Here is a 12679-nt window from a genome sequence, read left to right as displayed (position 1 = left end):
GAATGATATGATATTTGCACACGATTATTGTGAATGATTTGACGAATGACTATTATTATCCGATAATTGTTGATGTCGAGCATTGGTGGCCCGAGGAGTTAGAGATGATTGGATTATTGGGAGTGCACTATGTGCTTTATTTGAAATGCTCATGATATGCTATGTTATGTCAAATAATCATTTATGATGGTTTTTAACTCACTGAGTGGCTTCTCATATAAAATGCTAATGTTTTTCCAGATTTTGGTACTAAGAGGCATTAGCAGTCAAAATTCCATCTGTTCAGACTAACAGAAAGGAATTAGCAGTCAGAATTCCATCTCATATAAAATGCTAATGTTTTTCCAGATTTTAGTACTAAGAGGTTTAGCAGTCAGAATTCCATCTCATATAAAATGCTAATGTTTTTCCAGATTTTAGTACTAAGAGGTATTAGCAGTCAGCATTCCATCTGTTCAGACTGACAGAAATGGAACAAAGGTCGGGATCAGTTGTGTCTATATATGTCACCTCTTCAGTTTGTAAATATGTTTTATAGGAGTTTAAAACTCCTTAACGTCCACTATGTATTGAGTAACTTTTAAATTATGTCACCTCTTCAATTTGTAAATATGTCTTATAGGAGTTTAGAACTTCTTAACGTCCACCATGTACTAAGTAACTTTTAAATTATGTTTGGTCATGTATATATTTATATGTCTGTTGCGAAAAGTAATGAATTTTCTAACACTAGTTCTTACTGTTTATCACATGGTGCAACTTATATTTCTGTTAATGGATATGTATGACATATTATGTAGCATCTTAACACTATTTATCCTTGGATATATGGTGTAAGGGTGTTACATACAGAGGCTACAGCGTCTATCCTTAAATTACCTCTCGCCTTCATAAAAGAAAGACAAAGTCACGACATCGATGCCTTAAAGTTATGGACTCAATCCATTAAACTTCTTGCAATCGATGGATGGGTTCTGCTTCTTTTAGCCTTCCAAAACTCGCAAACGTCCTCAACCTTCTTCCTCTCTATATTGCGTTTGATGTGGGCAATAACCATATATTTTACAAATTTACCCTTCTTTTTTTTTTTTCTTGCACTTACATATTTATCCTTCTTACTTTAAAAAGTATCACAACATTCTCCTTACATAGAATTGGACAGCAGCTATACATGTGGGACCCACTTGCATTCATGTCATATAGCTAGAATGGTGGAACCTATGTGTTAGTCACCCTAGCAAGTGTTTGGAAGGCCAAGAGTTGGTTTGATGCTAATGTACATATTTGTCTTGTGAGGTGCAAGTAGCACCAACGGTTGGCTTGTGCTTGGGCAAAAGGGTTGGACCTGTGCATAAAGGACCAAAGTTATGCTAGTACATATACTCTAATAATATTTTTTACTTCCTATGCATTTTTAACATGTTAATGTATTATGAAGTATCTATATTCTCATATATGCATTGCACTAGCAACTAGGAGCATGATGTATGTGAATGATATGGATGCATTATGTTTATTGTTCTTGATGCTTCTATATGAATGTGTTAATGGATGAAGGATAAGATAAAATCGCTTTAGGGATTGATAATGTGATTGAGATAATAGTTATGGAAGGTTTGATGCCGAGTTGAATAGGGATTTGGGAATTTGGGGATTGGCTCCCAGTTAATTTGTTTCAATTAGTTGCTTGTGATGGTTTGCATGACCTATATGCATATGTGTCTAAGCATTGAAAATTGTACATCTTATGTCGCTTGAGCACAAGTGAATCCTATTATTATACTATGCTATTCACTAAATTAAACACGAACTCCAAATTCCGCAGGTGTTATATAGATTCGTGTTGAGAGTTTTCCGTTCCTAGCTTACCAGCATATATATAGATGGAGGCCATAAAGGTTGAAATGGACTTTCTTCCCTCCCCTCCCTTACCGATGATATTTACGAATTTTACCAATTAAGGTACAAGAGATAGCTTCTCCTTCCTCACTTGTTATAATTTCCCAAAATTGAGTCGTGTTACTTTACTCAGAATGCTGCAGAAATGTACACACACACACACGAGGCAGAGATAGAGAGATTTAGAGATACAACAAAATCATTCCATTGAACAAGGAAAAGAAATGTAATGGCATAACAAAGAGAATATTGTACAGCAAGTGCATTTACAATGAAATGGGGCGGCAAAATTACACCCCAGCGCGTGTAAATTGTAAAAAGAAAAATAAAAAATATACAAAATTGAGATTTCCAAGTTCCCCCTCTCACTATCTCCCCGCTTTCAATTTCCTTCCAACAAAAGCCTGACCCAAAAGTACTTTTTATTTCTTAGTTTTTTCTATCAACTATTCTGCAGTTATTTCCAATATGGTGGTAAGTCTTGGTTTTTTATATCTTCTAAGAAGCAAAGACGAACATACAACACTTACGGATGATAAAGCCATGCAAGCACCAGCCGCCCATGGTGGCAACACAATCCCTAATGTGGGAAAGAATACTCCAGCAGCAATGGGTATTGCAACTACATTATATGCCATGGCAAAAATGTAATTCAATCGAATGCGAGCCAAAGTTTTTCTTGAGAGATCGATTGCTGTGATTACGTCTTCCAAGTTATTCCTCATCAAGACATAGTCAGCAGCTTCTATGGCAATGTCTGTCCCAGCCCCAATTGCCATACCAACATCAGCAGCAGCTAAAGCGGGAGAGTCGTTGATACCATCACCCACCATTGCAACTATACTTCCATCCTTCTGAAATGTGCGGATGACATCAGCTTTACCTGCCGGCATTACTTCAGCCCTCACATCTTGAATGCCAACCTGCTCAGCAATACATATTTTGTCATAAACCTTTCGAAAAATATCACAAAGCCAGTTCTTTGCATTAAAAAATAGTAAAGCCAAGGAAAACAAATTTCACACAGGAAAAAGCAGGCGGGCTTCCTTTCAGATTGAAAATGCACACATAAAGGTGACAAATAATTCTGACTAAACATGCAGAGCCATATGATATGACAATAGCAGCCAAGGGAAAGTATTAGATCAACAGATAATCCAGTTCAAAAAGAGGCGTCAACATGGCACAAATAATATAACTAAACCATAAATTTATAGTTCACTTGACTGTAGGTTCCAGTAAAGAGACTAAAAAACTATCTATGCTTCCGAATAGCCCATTAAGTACATCATTTGATTAAAGATTCACTAATGTTCCTGCTTGGATCTCAATATTCTACTTCATATCGAGGCATTTGAAGTAATTATTGGTCAGGGTAAAGATTGATACCAACATTTTTATTGTGTTACAAATGGTATTCACAGGAATGGTCGTCAAGTGAATGCTTTCTTTTATGTGTATGCAACTGTATGAAGTTTCCAAATAGTGTTCAGTGGATTAGAGAAATCTTGACAAACCTCATTAGCGACAGCACGAGCAGTCCTCCAATTATCTCCTGTCACCATGATTGGTTTGACACCCATTTTCTGAAGGCCTTCTACGACCACAACAGCTTCTCTCTTTAATGGGTCTGCAATGCCCAAGACACCTATCAAGCTGTCATCAAATGCAACAAGTATGCCTGTCTTTGCACTTTCTTCTAATTCCACTACAAAATTTTCTACAATTGTTGAAATACTAACTCCACTTTCAGTCATCAGCTTCCGGTTACCAACCTATTAAGGATAGTGCCTCCTATAAGTATCCCAGCAGTAATTAAATAAAATATTTAACAATTAAGCATATGAAAGGTTAAAATTTGTGCCCTTAAGCTCACCAAAACTCGTTTTCCATCTATAAAGCACTTGACACCTCTTCCAGGAAGAGCAGTGAATTCTGAGACATCAAGTAGCCATCCAGATATTATGGAATCTTTACTCTTGTTCTGGTCATCCTTGGTTGCAGAAGGTTCATCAAAGAAATGGAAATGCCGTGCATATTCCAATATTGCTTTTGCCAATGGATGTTCACTGCTAGCCTACACCATGTACAGAAAAGGACAGGGAAAGGGATCAGTCAGTAAAATCCTACTATGATGCATACCATGAAAAGGAGAAACTTAAAGTGGCAACACCTCCAGTATGCAATTATTACAACAAGATATCTTGGCTTTAATTTTGTGGTTTCTTTTCCTGTAGCCAAAAATTAAAGGCCTAACTTGTAGCATCTTGTATTTTATTTATGAAATGATAGATAAGACAGCAGAAAAAATTGATGGACAAGATTTGGGGCCACAAGCAACAAGAGGAGGTCTGTATGGGCAAATACATGCATAGGCATCACACAGTTGACAAACAGTTGAAGGCAGGCATGCATACACTTGGATATTACTTAGTACATAAGGAATCACCTCTGCAGAAGCCACCCATCTGAGGAATTCTCCACGATCCATGCCAGTGAAAATCTTTGCTGTTGTAACAGTGGCTTTCCCCTGGGTTAGAGTGCCTGTTTTATCAAATATGACATACTTGATCTTCTGAGCCCTTTCCAAAGCATCTCCGCCTTTTATCAGCACGCCATTGTTAGCGCCAACTCCAGTTGCAACCATGACAGCAGTTGGGGTTGCTAAGCCAAGAGCACATGGACATGCAATTACCACAACTGAAATTGCAAACATGAGGGCAAAAACAAAGTAATTGCCATTTTCTGGAAGCCAATAATCTGGGTAAGCTCCTATAGTTCCACCAACATACCTAGCAGCAGTAATGACCAACAATCACGCAGAAGAAACATATAGAAACTTTAACATTACAAGTACCGCAACAGTATCAATATAGCAAAACAGGCCTTGTGAACTTACCAACCCAACAACGTTAACAAAGCCATGGCAACAACTGTAGGAACGAAAATGCTTGCCACCTGCAAGTCAAAAAGATGCACATTAGACAAGAAGGGAGTATAAGTCTGCATGCATAACCTCAGCAATCAGAGATTTCAGACCAGAAGTAAAGGACAAAGAGAAGAGAAAGAACTGGAGCACATATACAAAAATCAAAACATACATAATCGTGGCGGTTTCAATTATTGATAATTTCAACTGAAGTTTTGCCCTCTCTATTATTTTCATCCCAGATATAAGCATACTTAAAAATTCAGAGGATTCAAACAACAGAAGAAAAGCTGGCATGTAAATAAAAAAAAGGCCAAGTATGCAACACTCCATTATTGATGATACATCAAGTAATCGAAAGCTCTTTTAAACAAAGAGTATGTGATTATAAACATAAGACAACGAACACCAAGACAGTGTGATTGGAAACAGGCTTAAGCAGACGTGTAATCCCCCGTTCTAAAATAATGTAACAAAAGGTGGCAAATCATAACTAAGAATAGAAACAATCTGACAGAAAAAATTTATAGACAGAGCTAGGAAAAAATACAAATACTACAAATTTCACTCAAGGGTATGGATTAGTATATCAATGAGAATAGATGACTGCAATGAATATCTTAACCATAGTTGAAAATGTCTGAAAAAGATAACGTTTACCTAGTCTAAATAAAAATCATATTTAAGTTTTTGGCTGTAAATGCAACAAGAATTGCATTCTATCAACTAAAAACAAACGCAAGGAATATGTTACTAAAAACATTGGGGCCAATTAAAGCACAAACATAAATGACACTCACAAAATCTGCAAATTTCTGAATTGGAGCCTTGGACATTTGGGCTGTCTCAACCAAACTAATTATCTGGTTTAAAACTGCATCAGATCCTACTTTGGTAGCTTGTATTTGAAGAGCACCATGCAAATTTATTGTACCTCCAATAACCAATGAATCAGCCTCCTTCAAAACAGGCGCAGATTCACCAGTTACCATACTTTCATTAACATAACTTGAACCCCATACAACCACACCATCAGCAGGAACTTTTGTGCCTGGGAGAACTTTTAATGTGTCACCAGGCTGAATTAGCAAGGCATCTATTTCCCTTTCTGCAATGCATTTTCCACCTAGAAAACCAACCAAATATTATCATCTGTTGAATACCTATCATAGGTTCAGGTAAAAATTGTAAGTCTTACTAGCAGAAAAGAAAAAGAATTGAAAACTACCTTTGTCTTTGACAACCAGCAGTGCTGTTGCTGGTGCAAGTTCTACTAACTTCTTTATGGCATCTGATGTCTTCCCCTTTGCAAGACACTCCAAATACTTACCCAACAGTACAAATGTTATCAACATGGAACTAGTTTCAAAGTAAGTTGGAGACCAGAATCCAGTGGCTGCACCATATAGTAGTGCACAGACTGAGTAGAAGTACGAGGCTGAAGTCCCTAGTGCAACTAAAACATCCATGTTGGTTGAACCATTTCGAAGTGCTCTGCCAGCTGCTACATAGAAACGCTTCCCAATTACAAATTGAACCACACTCACCAACGCCCACTTCAACCAATCATCAACAAGAAATGGCCCACATCGCCAAAGAAGCAACGAATATAGAAGTGGGATATGAGGACATATAACTCGTATGAAAAAGACAGGAATCTGGATCCAATTTACCAATAATTAATAGAATAATACAAAAATAATAACCAAACGGCATGTTATAGGTGCTTCTCATATTCTGGGGAGAATAATAAATTTTTCTAAAGATCTACATACAAGGAATCTCATGTCTTTAAATAGAAGGTAGTAGAGGATATGCCTCTTAAAGAAGGTTTTCAGCGAAGATAGTAAGTGTAATTATGAACAGGCAAAATCAGACATAAAGTAATACAAAACACAATCAAATCCATGTATTTGTGTGAAAATCAGCATTTAAAGATAATCATGCACAGACAAAAATTAAAAGGAGAAAAGAACTGAGAAAAAATGCAATAAACTGAATGTCAAGAAACAAAATAATTTATAAAAATGACAAAAAACAGTGGAATGAAACATATATGAGTTCAAAACCATAAGCATGTCAGGAAAAAAACTCACGCTGAGAGACAAACTTGAAATGAAAAGTCGAAACATAGTGGATGTTTCTTCAACATCCTTAGAAGTCATCCTTGCATAAGGATGCATAACATGTAATTTAAACCTCCCACTGCTTCCCTCCTCAATCCCATCCACCAAAGATCTAGAACTGATGACTTCAGGATCAAAATGAACTTCTAGTTCATTAGACATCCTATTGTAACGGAATTGCCGCACACCTGTTAAAGTGCTAATTATTCCTTCCAAAACTTGTGCATCCATCTCAGTGAATATCCCAGCAACTCCTAGTATGATTTTATCCTGCTGATTACTCTGTACAAGTGAAGCATCAAAGCCAGCATCTTCAATTGCATTCACTATATCATCTTTACTAATTACAGTAGGATCATACTCAACTTCACCCAACGAAGTAGCCAATGCAACTACAGCTCTTCTAACACCAGGAAGATCTCTTAAAATACCTTCAACAGAGTTCACGCAGGCAGCACACGTCATACCTCCTATTGTAAAATGCCCCAAAAGGGTTTTATTTAGCTTTGTTTTAAATGTACTGGGTTCAGATAGAATCTCAGCTTCGAAGCCTGCGTCTTCAATTGCATTCTTGATGTCATCATCCTACATTAGCACAAATTTCAGATGTATAAATACAAAACTGCAAAAAAAACAGTAAAGAGATGCAAAATTATTAGCCAAGCAATTTATTGGTGCTGAAATGAAGAAGACAAGTATGCAAATAAATTTCTTACAATCATATAAATGTTTCGTAGAATCTGCAATCTAGCCAACTTCCATATCACGGTTATCAATACATGCCCAGATACTTGAAATTAATTAATAAAAATAACATATCAAAATTAATTGAGAACTTGTAACCAACACAAGTACCAATCCAGACAAAAGCAGAAATAACTTTTTTCTTAACCATTTCCAAGAGAACTTCCGGATTCAATTCAATTTACTAGACAAGCAATCATACAAGAAGCCCCAGCCAAGCCAAATGAAAAAGTAATTCAAGAACCAAAATTCTATAACAAACCTTCAGCATGCGATTATGTTCAAGAAAGCTTTAACCAACATCTTTATACTAATGTCAACGCAAGACTTTAACACTGTGTAAGAAAGCCATTCATTTTGCTTTCTTTACCACCGCCAAAACTCAGTAGTTGTATTATGATAAACAAATTTCTCAATATATTTATCTTCATGATCACATTCATTGATCCATGATAAATGCGTGACTCAGACCCAAACTATTCCACTAATATTTCAAATATTTGAACTGGAAATACAGAAACATAACCAGTTCAGAGCTTCAACATCAAAAGAACGCATTCAGCTCCTTTCCAAAGTCAGCACAAGCTAATAATTCAGTTATAACCCATATGATAACAACTAAGCAACATAGAATAGAATCACATAGTTAGAAACTCACATGTGAATAAATGCAGAGAAATCAGAAAATATGGTTGCTGGATATCCAAAAACATGAGTCTACCACTGTTCAGAACATCAAAAAAGCTATTCTTTAATCAACTTAGTTACCTATTTCACCAAATATTAGCGAATGCACCAAATGAAACAGAAGATTGAAGACACATGTACAAAAGAACTCCAATGATCAAAAAACACTGAAAACAAGATACATAGCTCAAATTTCCAAAAACTAAAATACCAATTATTTTCCCAATGCACAGAATCCAATCTAAACCATCAAAAAGCAAATAGAAAAGATTTTATCCAATCAAAAAGGGGGGAAAAAAAGTCAAGTACCATCACCAACCTTGACCAAGGACGGGTCAAAGACCACATCAGCCTTATTTTGAAGCAACGCGACGGAGGCTCTCAAAACACCATTAACGCTCTGGAGAGCTGATTCCACAGAATTAGAACAAGCAGCACAGGTCATTCCTGTTACTCTGACCTGAATTCTCCTCATGCCCTCTTCATCATCAATCGTAATTGTATGGGAATCATTAGAATCCTCAAAAGAATCAAGAAGTCTCACATCCTCCAAGTCACCGGCATCGTCTTCAGCCACAATCGCCGGCCGAGATTTCCGGCCACCAGCGACCGGAGTCAGCTGCAGGTCTCTTAAGCTCGGCGACATTCTTACCACCGAGCAAGAGACAAGGCACAATCTCTGACCGAAGAAGAAGAGAAAATTAAATTTTAATTTAAAAAGAAAAAAAAAAGAAAAAGAAAAAGGAAAGAAGAAAGTTAGATAGACACAGAGATTCTAGGAAGAGAGAGAGAGAGAGAGGCTTTCGAGGGAGAAAATTAGCGAGAGTCGGCAATTTTTTAACTTGAAATTTGCTGGTGGACGATTAGGAGGGGGCTTGCGCGCAATTACATTATTGCCCTTTGTACTTGCAGAGTTGGTGAATTTGTACTACAAATTCGTGCCATGTGCGTCTTAAGCTTAAGCAGTAAGAATATTGTTACACAATGTGTCGGAGCTGTCCCGTTTCGTTCGAACCTCTCTTAACTTTTCACGTAAATAGTAAAAGACCCTTTTAGTTAGATTTATCCTGAATAGAAGTGTGCACGGACCGCTCAATCCGTTTTTCAAAACCATCCCACATTTTTCATTTTAAAAAAATTTGATATTAATTTAATAATTTTATTCGAATATGGTTCTAAAAATAATTTTGAGATAAGACTAATTTTTGATTAAAATCATATCAATCTAAATTTCATTCCGTCCCAAAATTCAAATATTTATGTTTTTTTTTCTCTTTTTCTATGAATTTCAAATCATGTCCATGAAAATCACTTTCATCCTTTTTATTTTTTAGTTTTTTTTTTACACCAATGAGTTGTTAAGGTAATAATAATATGAAAAATATAATATGCATTTTTTAAAATATAAAATTAATTAATTGATTAAATATGTTTTTCTATATAGATATTTCTTTTATTATTTTACTACATGTTGAGTAAATCTTTTTGAATAATTTTTTTCTATTAACAAAAAGGAAAATTAATAGAAAACATTAACTTTCTTGTTAAAATAAATGAATTCCCACAAAATTTTGTATAATTTATTTATAAATCCTTTTTTTTTTTGTTTGGTATCTAAAAAATGAAGAATTAAATTGTACAAATTCAATTCTATGGATTTGAATATAAATAAACCAAATTCAACCAAAAAAGATGAATTTTCCAAATTAATTCCACAAGCTTAATCAACTCAAAACTTTATGACAAAACTATTCATTCTCTTAGTATTCTAAAATTATTATGCCAAGGATATTTTATGAATAAAAACAAATAAATTTTTAATTTTTGAATTTATTCCAAACATGAGAAACTCATTTATAATTGAATTTTGTCTTGAATTCATTTATAAAATGAATTCCACATTTTGAATCATTTATACCAAATGGAGCATAAATATAATTAATCTGATTATTGAATTACTGGTTATATTGAATGTAATCATTATTTATTTTTTAAATGATATTCATGATTAAATCAAGTAAATATTCAAAATTAAAATCAGTGATGAGTTAAAATCATAAAATATGCAATAAAGGTAAATTGTATATAGTTTTTGACTTATTTTTGGCCTAATGATAATTTTGCCTTTGAATTATCAATGTGTCTCCTAGTGGCTTCCTAAACTTTGTAGGGGGTTCTACTGTGATCATGTATTAATAAATCCTTCGCTAACCATGTCCGTCGTGTAGATTAAGGAGATGGTGCATTCAATAGTGTTTGGGAGAGTGAACATTGATTCTGTTCACCATGTGCATGTCCAACGTGGCTTCTCAGTGCCGTTAGATTAAAAACTCTCTCTACGGGCTATGACCCTTGTACATAACCCTCAAAGCCCAAAGAAGAACCATTAACGTCAAGAACAAAAGCATGAGCAAGACTTACTGACAAAAAATCAGAGCGAAGATTCCTACAACGATGCCGAAGATGACAGTGTGGTTGTTCTAACTCAGAATCAATCTAAAACCTAGCAATTGGATTGAATCGCTTCAAAGAGTCTCATTCCTCTTTCCTTTTTACCAACTCAGTCCCATCTCCCTACCATAATAACATCTCTTCGGCTTGCTCTATAGATCAATAGCAAAAAGCCTATAGTTATGAGTTATCTGGTCTTTGACTCGCTTCTTGCTTTGCCTCACCCAGTTCTATGCTGTTCTCCATGCACAGTGAAAGAAAGCAAATTGACGAATGATCTCCAAAAAAAAAAAAAAAAAAAAAAGAAGAAGAAGAAAACAGATTAACAAAACGAGGAATGTTCCTTGATTAACATCATTTTATTTATTTTTTTCCAGTCATCATTTTGTTAAATTTACTTTTATTTATTTTTATTCATTCAATATTTTTGTTCTATGTGCATTGCATGTGTTATTACTCGGCCTACGTCATTGTCATGTATGCTTCAATTGCTTCTTACATTTTGGCAAGGAGACATGGTTATTAAAAGATTTGTTAGTATAAGCTCACAATAGAACCCTTGCAAAGTTCGAGGGGCCACTAGGTGAAACGGCAGTAGTTCAGGGGCAAAATTATATATTAGGCTAATTATTTATATGCTTTTATTAACTAGAAAGTAACAACTAACAAATCTTCTATTTTATACTTTAGTAGTAGATCATCAATGATTAAATTAATTATTTAACTTATTCTTTTTTTTAATTCCAATTTCTATTGATGAATTTTATTTAATTGTAATTGATGAATATAGTAATTTTATATTTTTTGGTGAAAAATAATTTAATAACACTATGGAAAATCCTGATTAATTTTCAACTCAATCCGTTCTGATCCGTTCCATGTATCTGAATTCTCGTAGCAATTTCATTATGGAATATCTGAATTAAGTAAATGATTGAAACACCTTAGTTTTTAAAAATAAAGGTAATTTACTAAATTATCCTTATATTAATTCTCTAATTATCCACTTGTACTAATATTATTAATTATCTACTTTTATTAATTCTCTCACATTATTAATTATCTAACTCAATTAATTTCTCTTTCTTCTCACAAACAATAAATGCTATCATTCCTTCTATTGACTCCATTAATCTAGCATTAACTTGAATTTCATTCTAATGCGATACTTTGAATTTATGTTTTCTACCAATTTTTTAGTATATAAATTTATGAATTTTTTCATTTCCTAGGAAAGATATAACAAAAAACATTTTCCATTTTCTTTAAAGAGAAGTTTTTTTTTTTTAATTTTTGGGTTTTGAGTAAAATAATTGTAATGGAATAATGACATTGATATTCAGTACTGAGTTCATGGTTACGTCATATTGATCTAATTATTAATAGAAAATTTCATTTTACAAGATTATATGGATGGCCTGAGGAGGATATTGAAATCTTTGTTTATTATGATATTATCTATTAGTCTATCCGTTTTATTTTAATAGTAACATTTCAATTTAAAAAATGATTGAAATATATTGATTTTTATAAAAATATGTAGTAGAATGCATAAATTTCTCTTCTTAAAATTAAAAACTCTCCATTTAGGAGGGTGTATTGGATCAAGACTCTATTAGATTTTAAAAGATTTTAAAATTTCAATAGTATTCAATCTATATTTTTTTGGAGTATATTAAAATCTTGTGGTATTCGATTCAGACTTTTATAAAATCTATAAAAATCTTATGGTATTCAATTATGAATTTTTAAAAATCTATACAAATTTGATGGTATTTAAAAACTTACAAATTTGGAAGGATTTTATAAAATTACTAATTTCATTGGATTTTAAAGTGCTAGG

At 34.0% G+C, this 12679-nt stretch overlaps 1 protein-coding gene across 2 annotated transcripts; it reads right to left on the bottom strand.

Moving 5' to 3' along the window:
• Window positions 1-2106: 2106 nt before the first annotated feature.
• On the bottom strand, window positions 2107-9199 carry RAN1 (copper-exporting ATPase / responsive-to-antagonist 1 / copper-transporting ATPase (RAN1)). Of its 2 annotated transcripts, none has more exons than XM_012229174.3 (9): window positions 8705-9199; window positions 6925-7539; window positions 6057-6486; window positions 5629-5954; window positions 4799-4857; window positions 4349-4691; window positions 3776-3976; window positions 3417-3674; window positions 2107-2822 (listed from the first exon to the last, which is right to left on the bottom strand). In XM_012229174.3, exons 1-9 carry the CDS (start codon window positions 9029-9031, stop codon window positions 2346-2348), a joined length of 3036 nt encoding a protein of 1011 aa, XP_012084564.1. In that variant the 5' UTR covers window positions 9032-9199; the 3' UTR covers window positions 2107-2345. The 2 variants fall into 2 exon arrangements, with proteins under 2 accessions (XP_012084564.1, XP_012084565.1); XM_012229175.4 differs by having other exon boundaries at window positions 8695-8876.
• Window positions 9200-12679: the final 3480 nt, after the last annotated feature.

This window comes from Jatropha curcas, chromosome 10, assembly GCF_041381405.1.
Source record: "Jatropha curcas cultivar XTBG-Jc1 chromosome 10, XTBG_Jcur_1.0, whole genome shotgun sequence".
Taxonomy (NCBI): Eukaryota; Viridiplantae; Streptophyta; class Magnoliopsida; order Malpighiales; family Euphorbiaceae; genus Jatropha; species Jatropha curcas.
This window is presented reverse-complemented; position numbering and strand designations above follow the sequence as displayed.

Coding starts and splice junctions, on each gene's coding strand:
- RAN1 (XM_012229174.3), bottom strand. CDS start 9,031: ATGTCGCCGAGCTTAAGAGACCTGCAGCTGACTCCGGTCGCTGGTGGC. Junction 6,487..6,924: donor TTTCAAGTTTGTCTCTCAGC/GTGAGTTTTTTT, acceptor AATTGGATCCAG/ATTCCTGTCTTTTTCATACG. Junction 5,955..6,056: donor GCTGGTTGTCAAAGACAAAG/GTAGTTTTCAAT, acceptor TTGGTTTTCTAG/GTGGAAAATGCATTGCAGAA.